General features: G+C 43.5%; 1 protein-coding gene across 1 annotated transcript; it reads right to left on the bottom strand.

The window, feature by feature from the left end:
• Positions 1–294: 294 nt before the first annotated feature.
• pelp1 (proline, glutamate and leucine rich protein 1) lies at positions 295–11,976 on the bottom strand. The gene is made up of 17 exons (XM_035410914.1): positions 11,793–11,976; positions 11,177–11,241; positions 10,879–10,984; positions 10,070–10,219; positions 9,476–9,547; positions 9,305–9,364; positions 8,933–9,089; positions 8,618–8,750; positions 7,985–8,072; positions 6,356–6,444; positions 6,124–6,237; positions 5,762–5,912; positions 5,053–5,215; positions 4,759–4,814; positions 4,379–4,603; positions 2,253–4,193; positions 295–1,499 (listed from the first exon to the last, which is right to left on the bottom strand). Exons 1-17 carry the CDS (start codon positions 11,931–11,933, stop codon positions 1,407–1,409), a joined length of 3,804 nt encoding a protein of 1,267 aa, XP_035266805.1. The 5' UTR covers positions 11,934–11,976; the 3' UTR covers positions 295–1,406.
• Positions 11,977–14,785: the final 2,809 nt, after the last annotated feature.

Genomic DNA, 14,785 nt, shown 5'->3' with positions numbered 1-14,785 from the left:
TTTCAGAATATATAAAAAGCTATGTAAAATTTTACAACTGAAAGAAAATATAACAGTGAAAACAGTAATTACATTAACAGTAACATTTCATTACATAATTACTGTTTTCATTGTCATGTTTTGCCTGGCAAATGCTATATGGCTAATTGTGCATTTCTCTACTTGGCACTCGGCCAGAGTATGATCAAGGTTCAATCTAGACCGTGGAGCTCGCCACCAAAGACTCGTGCTTCATATGGAAATGCCCTCTAAGAGGATGACAATAATTAATGAGCTTTTATTTATATACGTAAAGTTGTTCCTTGATGATTTAATGACTGAATTCATTTTGGTGGGTATGGCAAGTCTGTAACAAGGCATTGCTTAACAAAACTGTACTGCTATACACATCTATATGCACATTTTTTCATTTATTTTTTTATATAAAAGGGTGAACAAAAAAAAAAACAGAACAAACCGACATAAAAAAAACGAGGCAAAAAATAAACATGATAGTAGCCAATACTACACTAACCGTATTAACCCACTGTGAATAAAGATAGCCTGAAACTTGGTAGTTCTTTTTTATCCTAACCTACGCCATACATTACTGAACCAATTGTAGTCCAGCAAGACCTTGTTCATATGATACGTTACAAGGTAGCCGTACAATAGGGAATTAATGGCAAGAAAATCCCAGTCTATTCATTATCGTCCAAGCTTTTATGATGCAGATCCATTATTCTTAAGTCAGAGAAAGTTTGTAGTGAGTGGCTATACACTAAAACCTGCCATCCTAGTAGTATCAGAGAACCATATTGAGCATAGCTGCTATTCAAGCAATTCTGTCCTTGCTTTATTGTGAGGGGTGATGAAATGTCAAATTACCAGTCTGACTCAAATTACCTCAACCAGATAAATTAATGTCCAGGTTACAGCGACGTTTGCACAGAAGATTTACTTTGGTCCACACAAATGCCGCACAAATACTGTTATGCATTAAGCCTGGAGATATCTCTTTTTTTTAATTTTTTTTTTTTTAATTGATTGCTGAATGAACTATCCACCAAGCATTCTATATCTACAAACTCATGTAATTGAAAACTGATTAACCCAGGTGGAAAGTGCATTCAGTCCAACAACTCCCATAAAAACATACAGCGGTCTAGTCCAGTCCTATCAATGTGGAGACAATGAGCTGTATCAGCATAGTGTCCATCATACAAACCCAATATAAAACTGTAAAACCAAACCAAATGAGTGAAACGGTGCCAGAAGACAATGTATTTTGTAACTGACCATTTTACAACAAGACTTGAAACTGTGGCCCTCGAGGAATAGGGTTGCAGTCCATAAACTGACATTGGGTTCAGGGCATGTGTCTGGCCATGTCCAGTCTGATCCAACCCTGTAAGGCTCTGCCCATCTTAGGAGTGTGTCGTGGAATGGGCGTTGTCATCCTCATCAGGTGGGCAATCCACAAAATCAGCCAACATGGAAGCCATAGCTTCCTCATCCAGCTGCCAAAACAATGTCAGAGCAATATTTTAAAATCCTTTTCGCATTGTGGTTAGTAACAGTTTATTTGAGCTCACATGTTGACAAAACAAGGACAAATGTATCGGTCAGTCAGACCTTTATCAGTGCCGAAAGGTATAAGGCTATGTTCATACTGCCTGGTAAAAGTGACCCAATTCCAATTTTTTGCTCACGTGGCACAGATCGGATATGTACGATGAACATGTAAACATGATAAACAACATGGAATCAGATATTTTCAGATCTGTTTTGGGTCACATTCATATGTGGAAAGAAAACTGCCAATGCGACAGCCATCAAAATGCATAGATCAGATGGGTCATTGCGATTTACATGTCATTCAAAATCCAATATTTTCATACTTTTTTCACATTTGAATGACACGTGATGTATATTTACATTCACAACCACTCTTTGCTGGTAATGGTAAATGTTAAAAGTTAAAACAAAGGATTAAGGCTCAGTCCAGTGGCGAATACCAAGGTTACGTCCTTTTAAGTATGTGGGGCGAAGAGTCGGAATAGGCCAAAATACAGGGGATGTTCATTGTGGACCTAAGACGCTTCGAAAAGCAACAGCTTGAATCTAGTGCAAACAACATTCAGCTACACAATTATCAAAAACATAACAGAGCAATCCAAAGCCAAATGCTTGCTATTAATGAACAGAATGAAAACTGGTCATAAAAAAATGAACATGAAAAATAAATGTGGCCAAGTTAATACTGCACTTGCCTTTTTCTTCTCAACGCTCTGCTCCGCCCCTTCTACCTCATGTTCTTCCCGCTTTCTCTTCATCCCCCTGAGATCGTCTTCACCCTCCTCTTCCACGTCATCTTTCGCTACAGAGGCTCTGCCCTCTTCACCCTGCCTTGGAGACCTCACTTCCTCCACTGGGACATCCTCATCTTGCTTGGCTTTCTCTTCTTCTTCAAGTCTGGGCTGCTCTGATGTCAGCTCCACCCCTTCCTTCTCCTCAGCCATCCTGACTTCCTGCAATGACTCCACTTCACCCTCTTGGTGAGAGACGGCCGTCTCATCCACGGTAGCACCATCACCTTCTTGTGTGGGCCCTTGCTCCTGTGATGTCTGGTCCAATCTTCCAAGCTCGACTCCTGTCTCTTTTTCAAATTCACTGGCTTCTTCTATGACCTCCTCAGCAGGTCCTTGGGGCTGTGAATCTCCCTTGCTTTCATGAACAGCTACATCTTTGTGCTCTCCTTCTTCGATTTTGTCCTTCCCCTCCTCAGTGACCCTGACCTCTCTCTCCCCTTCCTCCTTTAATCCCTCGTGCCCATCCCCCTCTGTTGAGTCTAGGGGCTGCCTGTAGACACCATGGTCCCCTTCCAGTCCACGGCCTACCCCCTCTAACTCTGCATCTCCTTCTCCCTCTCTCTCCAGGCGGAAGATCCCCATCCCCCTTTCATCGGCTGAGCTCATCAGTACTCCTCCTTCCTCTCTGTTCATCAAGGCCCGTCGGCTCTCTCCCTCTAATGGGGGCAGCCCTTCAGGCTCCTCCTCCATTTCCTCTGCCTCGATCATCCCCTCTTCCTCATCCTCATAGTCGTCAAACTCCTCACCGTAGTACTCATCCTCCTCTTGGAAATCACTCCCCTCCTCCTCCTCTTCCTCATCCTCCAATCCTTCCTCTTCTTCCTCATCCTCCTCGCCAAGGTCATCCTCGTCCTCCATTTCCTCATCCTCCTCTTCCTCTTCATCTGAACTGTTGATATTGATGACTGTGAGGTCTTCCTCGCTTGGCATCTGTTGTTGTTGCTGCTGCTGCTGCTGTTGCTGTAGTTGTCTGCTGGACTGCGCCATTTGATTCTGCAGCTGCATCTGCATGGGCAGCCCTAACTGCGACGGCTGCCCAGCTGGTGATGGCTGCATTAGCATCTGCTGCAGCTGTGCGCTGGGGAGCGAATCCCCCAGGCCTACAGGAGGAGGTGCCAGTTGAGATGCTGTGGAGTTGAGCTGTGGCACAACAGACACAAGCTGAGCCTGGCTCTGACCAGGGAAGGTGTTAATAGCATTTGAGTTAGCGGGCAGAATCTGGTGAGGCATGGAGGCGGGCAACTCATTAGGGAGTGGGCTGCTCACAACTCCGGTGTCACCCGCCGCTCCTGTACCCACAGTTGCCACAGCTCCCCCCGGTGGTGGCAGAGGCTGCGTGCTGGCAGCGTCGTGCGATTCAACCATCAGCATCCCCTGAGGGACGATGACCACACTATCATCGGAGTCGCTCTCCAGAGAGATCTCCACATCTTCGGCCTCCTCTTTATCATAGCGCACGAACACAGGCCTGTGGCCCTCAGGGGCCCCCAGAGCCGCTAGCTCGCCTGGCTGGGGAGTGGACAGCAGCAGGTCACCCGGCGTGGGGGCAGAGCCAGCCTGGGGAGGCAGAACAGATGGTGGCAAGGGAAGATGGTTTTCCAGGGGACCCAGAAGTCCAGTTGGACCCAGACTGAGGGGGTGCCGAGCTGGAAAGGGTGCCCCTTGCGCGGGGCCTCCCAGGAGGGACGGGAGGGAAAGCGATGGGTTTTGGGAAGGCGTGAGCGTAGGGGCTGTAGCTGTGTGTTTGAGTGTAAGAGGCGGGAGGGGGGGAGCAAGGGAGGGAGTACGAGGATGGAGGAGGGAGTTGCACACAGTCAGGGCTTCGGCACAGAATGAGGATACCTGCGCAAGAAAGAGTGAGAAAGACAAGAGGAGAAAGGAGAGTGAGCGAGCAAATATAAACTGGCCTCCAGCTGATCTGAATGTTTATTTTAATGAAGTTAAAGGGAGATAAGGGAGATACATGGACTGGACTGGACTGGACGTGTGCGTGCGTGCGATGCGTGGAGGGTGCACTGCCTGCTCACCGACAGGTTTCGGTCCTTCCGGCCGTGGCTGAATATGGACACTGCACAGGTCAGGGGGGGTGGCCAACGTGGAGGTGGAGCCAGAACCATGGCCAGCAGAAGACGATACAGTTCCCGCCGAGGGGGGGCGTTACCATACTGACCGCTCACCCCTCCCACCTCACCCCCACACTGCAGCTGTTGTTGCAGTCGCACACACAGGGGCAGCACAAGGTCCTGGAGCCTCTGTGTAAGGAGACAGTGCCACAAATACACATACAGAAAGGCAATAGCATACAACCGCTCATTTGTGTGACACAGTAAGAGGTATATACACAGATAGGCATATATATATGTTCACACTTACATGCACACACACACATAGACACTGTACTACATACCTTGTGAATGTCCTCCTTCAACAGAGTACCACTGGTCAGGATGATCTGTCTCAAAGCTGTAACAGGGCAGTCTCATTCTCGTCAATATATCATTAATGGACAATCATTACAAAATATTTCAGTGTTCTTCCATTTTTTTAAAAATGTATCATAATTATGTGCTGTGCTTGGACTATTAGGATCTTACTATACTCTATTTACCTTGCTTTCTTGTACTGCATAATAAAGTGCTTTATTACAACAGGCTCAATATCCATAAGGTCAATAGCCCCACTCTAAACCCCACCCCCTCACCTCTCAGTGCAGACAGACAGGTGTCCTGATTGGCTAATGCATCACCCTTCCTCTGCAGTGAGACTGTGCTCCCGTCACCCATTCCCAAGCCTTTGCCGCGACGCGGCCCTGTCTTCCCAGCATGTCCCATGAGCTCAGAAAGGGCCGCCTGTCCCACACGCAGCTGGTGGGAGAACGATGATAAAAGTTGGAGAGGAAGGGATGGCAATAGTTTAAAATTATTACTTTTGAAACTTAAAAGGGGAATTCCATCGCAAAACAACATTAACCTCATGCCTTAATGGTAGATGCTCTGAGTAGTACATACAGGACATGGACAGTGATGTTGACATACTCTGTTGTGCAGTGGTCAGGAAACAAATTGCTTTAGGAATGGCACGATTGCATTTCATCTGCATAACATGGCAAGGGCTTATTCTGGAACTTATAGCAACTGAATGAAAACTGTGGGTAAAAAAACAAAAATTATGCCAGCTGACAGGCACATAACTGCATTTCTTCAAAAGACATCCTCTTTGCACTGGGAAAACAACAGCAATGCCATGTGGTGATGTCTCCGCTAAACCAATCAAAACATCCGACAGCCTAATGCTGTTTTACCCATCCATGCCATAAAACAGAAGCACACTGTCAAAGCACATTACATGCTTTCTAAATTAGCCATTTAGGGAGGTCTCAACAGACTCCTCTGCCAATCATGCCTCCTCACCTTGACAGCGTCGGCCCCTGGTGTGATGTCGCCCAGTAGATGTGCCATTAAGAGTTCTGTATGAGTGGGGCTTCCCTGAAGCACGCCGGAGGAGGCCCCAGCCACTCGTACCCATAGCTCCAGTGTCTGGTATAGTGACACCCGCACAGCACTATGGGTAATATGGAGAGAAGCAAAATATGGCAATAGATAAACAAATTATTCACAGGTGGTGTGTCTCTGTGCATGCAAGTGTAGGTACACGGAAGCAAAAGAGAACTTGGGCATGCAAACACCGGAATGATTCTGGCATGTGCCGAGTGATTTCTTTCCTAAGGAGGCCTGTGTGTGCACATGGGTGGGTGTGTTTGCATGTATACTACCTGTAGGCCCTCTGCTGTCCGAGGCTGGCCTCAGGCAGGGGGCTCCAGGCAGAGAGGGTCTGGGAGAAGAGCCGAGTCAGCACACTGCAATACGGCACCAGCCCACTGCCAACACTGAGACACAGGACAAGCAAGACGGCAAATCAATTCACTAATACAGTAGGCGGGAACTGCAGATTTAATATTCAGGAGGTGTACAGTTGTGTGTGTGTGTGCGCGTGCGCGTACTCACGTAGTGATGACAGCAGACAGGAGCTCCAGGGTGTCGCTGTGTACTGAGGGCAAAACCAGCAACTTCAGACACCCATCACCAGATAAATTCTGCAAAAAGAGAGACACACTCCATGCTTCCATATTTGGATACATTTACCTACCACAGGGCTGAGTTTTCATAACACAAATCATCAGCAGACCTGCCAACCTTAGGAAAATATTTTGAGTACTACAATGGTTAGTGTAACGCTTAGTTCACGTGATTTCGCACCACTTCGCTTTGCACGCACACACAAGGCTTTCGTCATAATTCTAGTTTTGACTGTTGAAGTGATCAGGCAAAAATTGTATAATTTGACCTGATTCTAAAATACCACTTGCACTGCACTGGGCTATATTATGATACACTTGCAAGTCAAAAGTTTGAGTACGCCTGCTTAAAACAATTTTTTCATGATTAATATTTAATTATATATGTATGCTTATACAAACTGATAACCATCAGTTAAGTGAATTGCATTCAATTATTTAATAAAAATGGAAATAATTTGTTTTGTATATTGTAACATGTTTTCATTTTCAAGTATTTACAAAAAAAAAACTTATGTTGCGATGTAAAACACTGTTAATTATGAATAAAACCAAGTTTCTGTTCATGATTTCCATTTTTATTTAATAATTAACTAATTGAATCAGCTTATATAGGCACACATCATATAGGCCTAATGAAAAAATTAAAAAAAAAAAGTATTCACTAGAAAAATTATCTAGGAATGTAGGCCTTTGTAACTAGAGGTTTAGCTAAATTATTACCTGAAGCTCCTTGGTGGCTAATGTCAAAATCATAATTGCACAATGTGCAAAACGGACGTTTTGAGATGCGGAGGCACGGCCATTGCTCCTGATATTTTGCGAGGAACTTCTGGGGGGCATGGACTCGCTTCTTTTTAGTAGGTCTGCTGCTCTCTTTCTCTCTCCTTGTTAGTATCCTCGTCATCTGATGTCATGATTATTTTCTAACTGCAAGGCTGGTCGGGTGACTGGCTGCAATAATGGGAATTATTTGCTACGTTAGCAGTCTATAATCAAACACTCGTTAGGAGACATCAGTTATTCGCACGTCTCCTAACGAGGCTAAATCGTATGCGAGCTACGGATAATTATATACACAAATTTATCTCATTAGGATATACCCCTTGAAATGCATCATCTCGTAAAGTTATGTTTTAACGTTTTATATGTTAACATTACGGTCACATTTTTGTGCTTGATTATTACTCCCCACTTCTCATTTTACCTCAGCAATGCAGCGTTACGCCTCGGTGGATAATGAAGTACCGCTGCGTATCAGTGGATGTTGAGTGGGTCGGGGAGGGGTTACAGAACCACAAGCACAAGGTCGTAGCATCTGGTTCAATCCGAGGGATGTAGTTTAAATACCGAATAAATGTACGGTATTGTTTTGTATTAATTGGTTGTTTTCCGTAATTAAATTACAATATATATATTTTTTTTTTTTGCGTAGTTTCAGCTGGCATTTCGTACCTGCGTATTTTTACCAAGAATTGCGTGGTTGGTACACAAAATGTGTGCAGGTTGGCAGGTCTGCATCAGACAGCTGTTGAGTGCCACAGATTAAGGAACTCACAATGCTCTTGCAGCTGACAGCCAGGGCTCGACACACCAGATTCAAAACATTCTGAACAGGAAGGCGCACTGGGGACACTGGATCCACACTGTGACCGAGAGAGAGCAAGCAGGTGAAATCCCGTGCTTATCCACACGTTTATGGTTTTGTAGACCTGTGACATTTTCACAAATACAGGTTAGTACTTAAGAACTAACACCAAATATTGCAGTGATCACACCTGTCGGGCATGGAGATGTCACTAGAAGAGTATTGTAGAAGCACGATATTCTGCCCCTACAAGTCATTCTGCCACAACATGCTCAGCCTACTGGCAACAATGACGTAATGTCACTGCATCGTTCAGCAGAAGTCCAGGGTGTAGTCAAAGCCACAACAATCAATAACTGCTGAAGAAAATGTATAATGTAATTTGTTAAAAAAAAAAGAACCATCAATTAGCATGATAAAGAATACTTCCATCGAACTGCCTTCAAATTACATTTAATGCCTTAATTTCTTATGCCACCACTTAGGCCAGTTTTTGTGATTTTGACCCCTCATCCTCGCATAAGCATGTATGTGAGCATATACACAAGTGCGCACTCTCTGAGGGTGCTTGTATACATGTGTGTGCACGTGGGCGTGCAATACCTTAGTGTGTATTTGAGAGCCAGGCACACAGCCCGGTATCTATGTCGGAGCTGGACCACTAGCAGGGGATCAGCTTCATCCAGCGGGGGAAAGGGCAGCTCAATGCCTGGGCCCTCGTACTGCACTGTCCTCTCTGCCACAAGCACACAAACAGCACACAATCCCATCAATCTCACCGTCATTCTCTTCTCTTACGTCATGGATTATTTTCATCTCGTGAATTGCAACCCATTCAGAGTGCACACACTCAGTCCTTCTCCTGATGAAGGATCTGAGCAGCTAATAAAATGAATGGTGAACTGAATGAGGACTGACCACACTCGGCTCCCTGGTACAGCTGGCTCAGTATGTTGTGAGCAGATGCCAGCAGGCAGTGAAGCTGGTTAGCCCACCCTTCAGCCCTTCGACCACCCCCTCCCCTCTCCAGCACCCCGCCCAGGCAGGGCAAACGGCCGTAACACTCGCTGGCCACCTAAGAAGGGACAACATGAGAGGACAGGAAGCAAGGTGGAGATTGAGGGGTTAAAATGTTTATACATCTGACTGAAAAAACTGAGAAAGAGCAGTACATTAAGCATTTGATTGTGTTCCAGTGCAATAACCTATTTACTCTTTAACACCAATGCCAGTAGGGAATCCTGCATTGAACTTGAATTGGAATACAGAACAAGAATCAGAAATACTCACCTCCTGCACTTTAGGGTTGTCAGATTCCATTTTGGAAAGGAAATAGGCACCTAGTTTGTCCTGTTAGGAGAGATCACATAGTGTTAAAACAGAACCCAGGAAGGTAGACTGAGGTTAGAGTGCTTTACAGTATTGTTTTAGCACTGAAGAGCCCCTTCTTCTCTTACTTACCCTCAAAGATCCACAGGCTCGGGGATAGAATGTCATGCAGGCTGTCATCCCCTCCATTGCTGCTAGGTGACACTGTAGCATAGTCAGAAGACGTGCACACACACATTCAATGAAACAGGTGGGAGATGCAACACAACCCAGAACAACTGATGACCCAACAGACATTGTCACGGTATAATAGAAATAAAATTTTATTCCAATTTCTCTTCGTTACCCATGCAGTGTCTAAATTTATATATTATGAATTCATATGCATTTTGTCAATAAATTATTGTATGTGCGTGTATAAATAAATGTATGTCTTTTTTTGCTTTTTTATTAATTTAAAATGCTGCTCCATATAAATTATAGAGAAGTATTGCTTTATATAATTAATAGCAAGTGATGCTGGCACATGACTTTATATATCGGGGGCTATTCATGAACCACTTGCTGAAGAATGACACAATATGTGTCAAGTCACTGTGTGAAGTAGTGTGCTTACCTCAATGCTATCACTTAAAATGAGTATAAAACATACTTATATACAGATATCTGCAGAGAACTGAAGACAGGGATCTTAAAGACCCACTGATGACCGTCTCTATGGTTTACCTCCGACTTGAGGCCTAGCAGGGAGGTGAGGATCCCCAGGATGGAGTTGAGACCGACCTCCCTGGCAAGCTCAGGTAGCTGGGAAGAGTACTGCAACAAGTCTTGGAGCACACTGACAGCCAACTGGACAGAAGGGAGAGGTGCCTGGGACTACAGGGAGACAGAGACATGCCTTAGTCTATATAATATAATTTTTAAGATTAAAATGGAAATAATTCCTGTAGCAGTGAGAAGCTAGTAGCTACTTTCCCTTTTCCAAAACTGAGCCAGCTAAACTCCGACTAGGACCAGGTAGGTTTTTAAATTTAACCAATCCTAACAAAGCACACATCACACCACATTCACCAGCTAGATATCTCATTGAGCAGCAAGTCAGTAGAATCAGGTGTGCCAAATTAGGGTTGAAATGAAAACCTTCATGATGGTAGAACTCCAAGAACAGGGTTGGCCAACCCCACTATAGATAATAACAGTATTTTTATACTGTTTCATGAGATAAAAATGAAGTAAATAATAAACTAGTAAAAAAGTAAACCATTGCCCAGACCTCAATTGTTCAGTGTTCAGCATGAGCATTGTGCACAATTTTATAATTTTTAACATTTTTTAAATCACTCTTCAAAAAGCAGATGCATAATAAACATACGGTTTAGAACTGATGTTCCAGAGTCTCAACTGCCAAAAAAACTTAATTTGTTCTGTAAAACCAATACATATAGCTAGGCCATCCAGCAGACCAACTTTTGCTTATTTTCAAGTCGCAAGGTGCATTGGAAGATGAGACAAGGAACATGAGATTTATGACTCACCTGTATGACCTGCTGCAATGAGCGCAGCCAAGACAGGCAGTGCTGCTGGAAAACCTCACTGGAGCTGTCCTTCACCAACATGGACAGCAGACACAGGCCCTCAAACCTACATCACAGACACCTCTATGTGGACCAGATCCAATATACTCACATGGAGTGTGGTACTTCACTGTCAATTGTATGATCTTCTGTACATCACATTAAATATTATGTTAAATAATATAGTAGGGCAGAATACCACTGCACATGTCAGCACCCTACAATACTCATTTCTGTATTGACAGACGACAGCGCTCACCTGGTTTTGCTGGAGCTGAGTCGAGCATTGCTGAGTCCGATGAGACCCCCAGCTGCTCCAGAACTCTGGTGACAAAGGCGAAATATATCCATATTCTCACATGATAATGTACTTACTCCATAACACAGATGCAACAGATACACCCACATACACACATATAGTCTATTTTGTTCTCAAATACATTATTGAATGGCAATTATAAAAATAACGTTAGCCAAAGACGTAGCTAATGAACTAATATTCTTAGTATAACTATATTGCAACTTAGTTTACCATCAGCATCGTCAGCTACAACTACCCAATGCAATGTCAATGATCACATGTGAACCCCACAGAGTAGCTACGGGGTTAGCATGCAACTAAAAAGTCAGATTGCAAGCAATACTAATGCCACTACTAAACTGGTATACAGTCAGTTCGACGACAATCATTCCTACGCAGCTAGGTAGATCGCTAAATACATTCTGATAGCACAGGTGAAACGGTTAATAAATCAGACGATAACACAAAGAAGGCAGCAAAACCATTTACACTAGCAAGCTGACTACAGGCAGGCAAGACGTCGAGCTGATAGCACAGATCCTCAGGTAATTACAAGCTAGCTCACGATCATCACCTGTGTGGAGATCCCGCCATGCTCCCGGTAGTTCGCCAAAAGTGATGGCAAGTACTCGGGCCGTTCCTCCTTCAGAGCGGACACTAAACCCTCGGTCAGCCGCATATTACTCGAACCATGCAGCCAAACCGCTGTAGCCATCTTTTCGCCTGGCTCTGCAATTACGTCACTACTCGCGACGTCAAGCAACGTCACCATTGGGCGACGTCTGCCTCCTGTATTAGTGCAGATGTTTTTCATTCATTACTGTAAACTCATAAGTAAAAGCCAGTATGTTTTAAAGATTTGAACTTTTTAAATTCTTATATATTTTGAAATTAGTAAGGAAAGAAAATTCTGTAATGTATTTTCGTGTAATCCAAGTATAATTTCATATAAGGCATGTTTTGCGTAGGATAATTATCAGGTACTGTTTTATGTAGTTTATGACGTATTTCCATTGCATATCTACCTGATATTAATATAATAGAAAATAAAATAACCAATAATATGATATGAGAAATACTTCATTTTACTGTAGGTTTACAATTGCAATCTACTGATTTAAGTTCTAATGCACAATGAAAGTTTAGTAATAACAATGTCAGCAGCCATACCACTCTATAACTTGCTCTTGCTTGGCTTAAGATAAGGGGTTGAGAATAGTACTTGGATATGACTGCTACCAGCAAAACTAGGTTTCTGCTGGATGTAGCCTTAATGGGCCAAGGTGGCAGTCTCCCTTCAGGCAGAGTGCCAATGCCTCAGGGCTGCAAGGGGAACACTGTGCTGCATTTACAATTTAGTTGATAAAGCCATACTGCACCTCCAGCGATGTGTAGAGTATAGCTTGGTATTTACTGCGCTGTGTGCTCGCCGAAAGAGGCTTTCGCATGGGTGGGACAAAATAAGGTCCCCCTGCAAAACACCTGTCTCAGTAACAAGTCAGCCTGTCTGAACTAAACCAGTGTGAAGGCTTGTAACAGTGTAAGCTGTCTAAGACAACATTTAACTTACCTCTCCAAGTGGAGTCAGGATACCCCTGAAATTATTATATAACACCAAATCAGAAAAGGAGATGAGAGTCATGTACCCATCATTATTTGAATTTGAGGGCCCTGCCTTCTGGGGATCAACATAGTTCCTTTTACCATCACTGGACCTTCTGCAGAGGGGTGAGCTTAATGCATCTGCTCCTCAGGTTCACAGAACCAAAGTGGCAAATAAGACTCAGGTCTTAGACTTCACAATCAAGCACTTGGCCAATTAGTACACAACTGGGTGCATTGTCTAGGTGGCTCTACAATGAGTTACAGTGCCTATAATGTGTCTACCTTTAAGTAAATAGGAGTGGTACAAATTCCATGGCCTGTAAGATGGCCCTCTTTGGTTGCGATGCAGCACAAAGGCAGAAGGCAATGAGCCATGGTGCTCCCCAGCAGGGAATCTAAAGACTTTGGGTACAGCACCAAGACAGAGCGGGACATGGGGCCACCATTCTGGCTATCAGACTAGGCCTGCATGCTGATCAGTAGGAACTTTCTGTTGCATGGTGCAGTCTGGTTTGTGAAAAAAGATTGATAAACTCAGCTTAAGAGACAGTCAACTTGATGGCTGCATAGACATTGTGTTTTATTCTGTTTGATTTAGTACTGCCGAGACAGAATTCCAGTTTGTGAATGGATGTATTCGAGTGCCTGTCATGTTCCTTGCTGTATAACAAAATCAGTGCTATGCAAACACTGTTTATCAAAGAGAGCTAATAGAGCTAATAGAAATTGACTGTTAGATATAAGACTGTGTGGTGAATTAAGTAAAACACCTGTATGGACTGTGATATAAGGCACCATGAGAACTGTCATCTATATGTGACCATGCCTTGGGGATGTTTCATGGGCCAGCCAGCCTGGGTCAGTTTAGGAAATTATCTGTTGCCTTTTTTCCTGTTTGCAGGTGTTTTCAATAAAGGAGAATTTTCTATTCTACATCTCCACATATGACAATTCAACAACAGAAAAAGGAAATATGCAGTGGGCTAATCCAAACATTTTGATAGAGTTCACTGCTGGGCCGAGTTGCACATATCTGTGTGTGTGTGTGTGTGTGTGTGTGTGTGTGTCAGTACGTTTACTCTTTTGAGGTACAGGTTCTGGCTCTAAATCAATTTAAACTATACAAAAATTCCCTTTCAGTCACTTCTGAATTTCAAGGTAATATCAATGAATTCAGAATGTGAATCAATAAAAAAATACATTCAAAAGTGAAATACAAGCATAATAATAAATGCATCCAGGGTAATAAAACATAGCATAATTCTTCATATCCATTCATTATTATACAAAATTGGTGCCAACCTCAAGCTCCTTCAAGACTGCTCCTTCCTACATGTAGGCTTAAATCAAACCTACATCCCTGTCCACCCACTGCGATCTGGGGTCACATGGTGTTCTCAGCCCACACGGACACACATCTCCATCATGTCTGTTCTCAGTTCTTGCCCCCTGGTGGTGGAATGAGCTACTCGTTCAGATCGGCACTGTTGGGATACTTGCCATCCTTTATCGTCATCTCCCTTCTTCAGGCATCATCTTGGTTTCTCTTTCCTTGATTCCCATCTCTACTAAACACCATGTGCTGCAAAGCACAGCAATATCTTAATTCTGTATGGCCAACCAGCCACCTGTCCCGTTGACAGTGCTTCTAAAAAAAATGAGCTTGACGATGAAAAATTTAGAAGGAAAAAAGAATTTGCTTTTGAAGTCGGTTTGTCTCATTTCTAAAATGTGCTCGGCTTCGTCCGACCAAGTAATTTTCGATAAGTGTTCTTATAGCCTTGATAGATGCACTTGTAAAGTATTCTGGAAAAGAACATCTGTTGAGAGTGTATGTAATTAACTTGTTAGAAACAGCTGAACTACACTCAAAATAACTAAAATATCGGATTACTTGAATAAATGTATACACAATAATGCAGCTTGCACACCCACACAGAAATAAACAAACTCAGAAACCAC

The sequence above is a fragment of the Anguilla anguilla genome, chromosome 3 (assembly GCF_013347855.1).
Source record: "Anguilla anguilla isolate fAngAng1 chromosome 3, fAngAng1.pri, whole genome shotgun sequence".
NCBI classification, from domain to species: domain Eukaryota; kingdom Metazoa; phylum Chordata; class Actinopteri; order Anguilliformes; family Anguillidae; genus Anguilla; species Anguilla anguilla.
Note: the sequence above shows the minus strand (reverse complement) of the source record. Positions and strands in the feature narration are given on the sequence as shown.

What these genes read in the sequence shown, in the direction of transcription:
- pelp1 (XM_035410914.1), bottom strand. Translation starts at nt 11,933, where the DNA reads ATGGCTACAGCGGTTTGGCTGCATGGTTCGAGTAATATGCGGCTGACC. An exon ending in CTGTCAGCTGCAAGAGCATT is followed by an intron (nt 6,445 to 7,984) that starts GTGAGTTCCTTA and finishes CTCTTTTTGCAG; the next exon opens with AATTTATCTGGTGATGGGTG. An exon ending in GGACAGCAGAGGGCCTACAG is followed by an intron (nt 5,913 to 6,123) that starts GTAGTATACATG and finishes TATTACCCATAG; the next exon opens with TGCTGTGCGGGTGTCACTAT.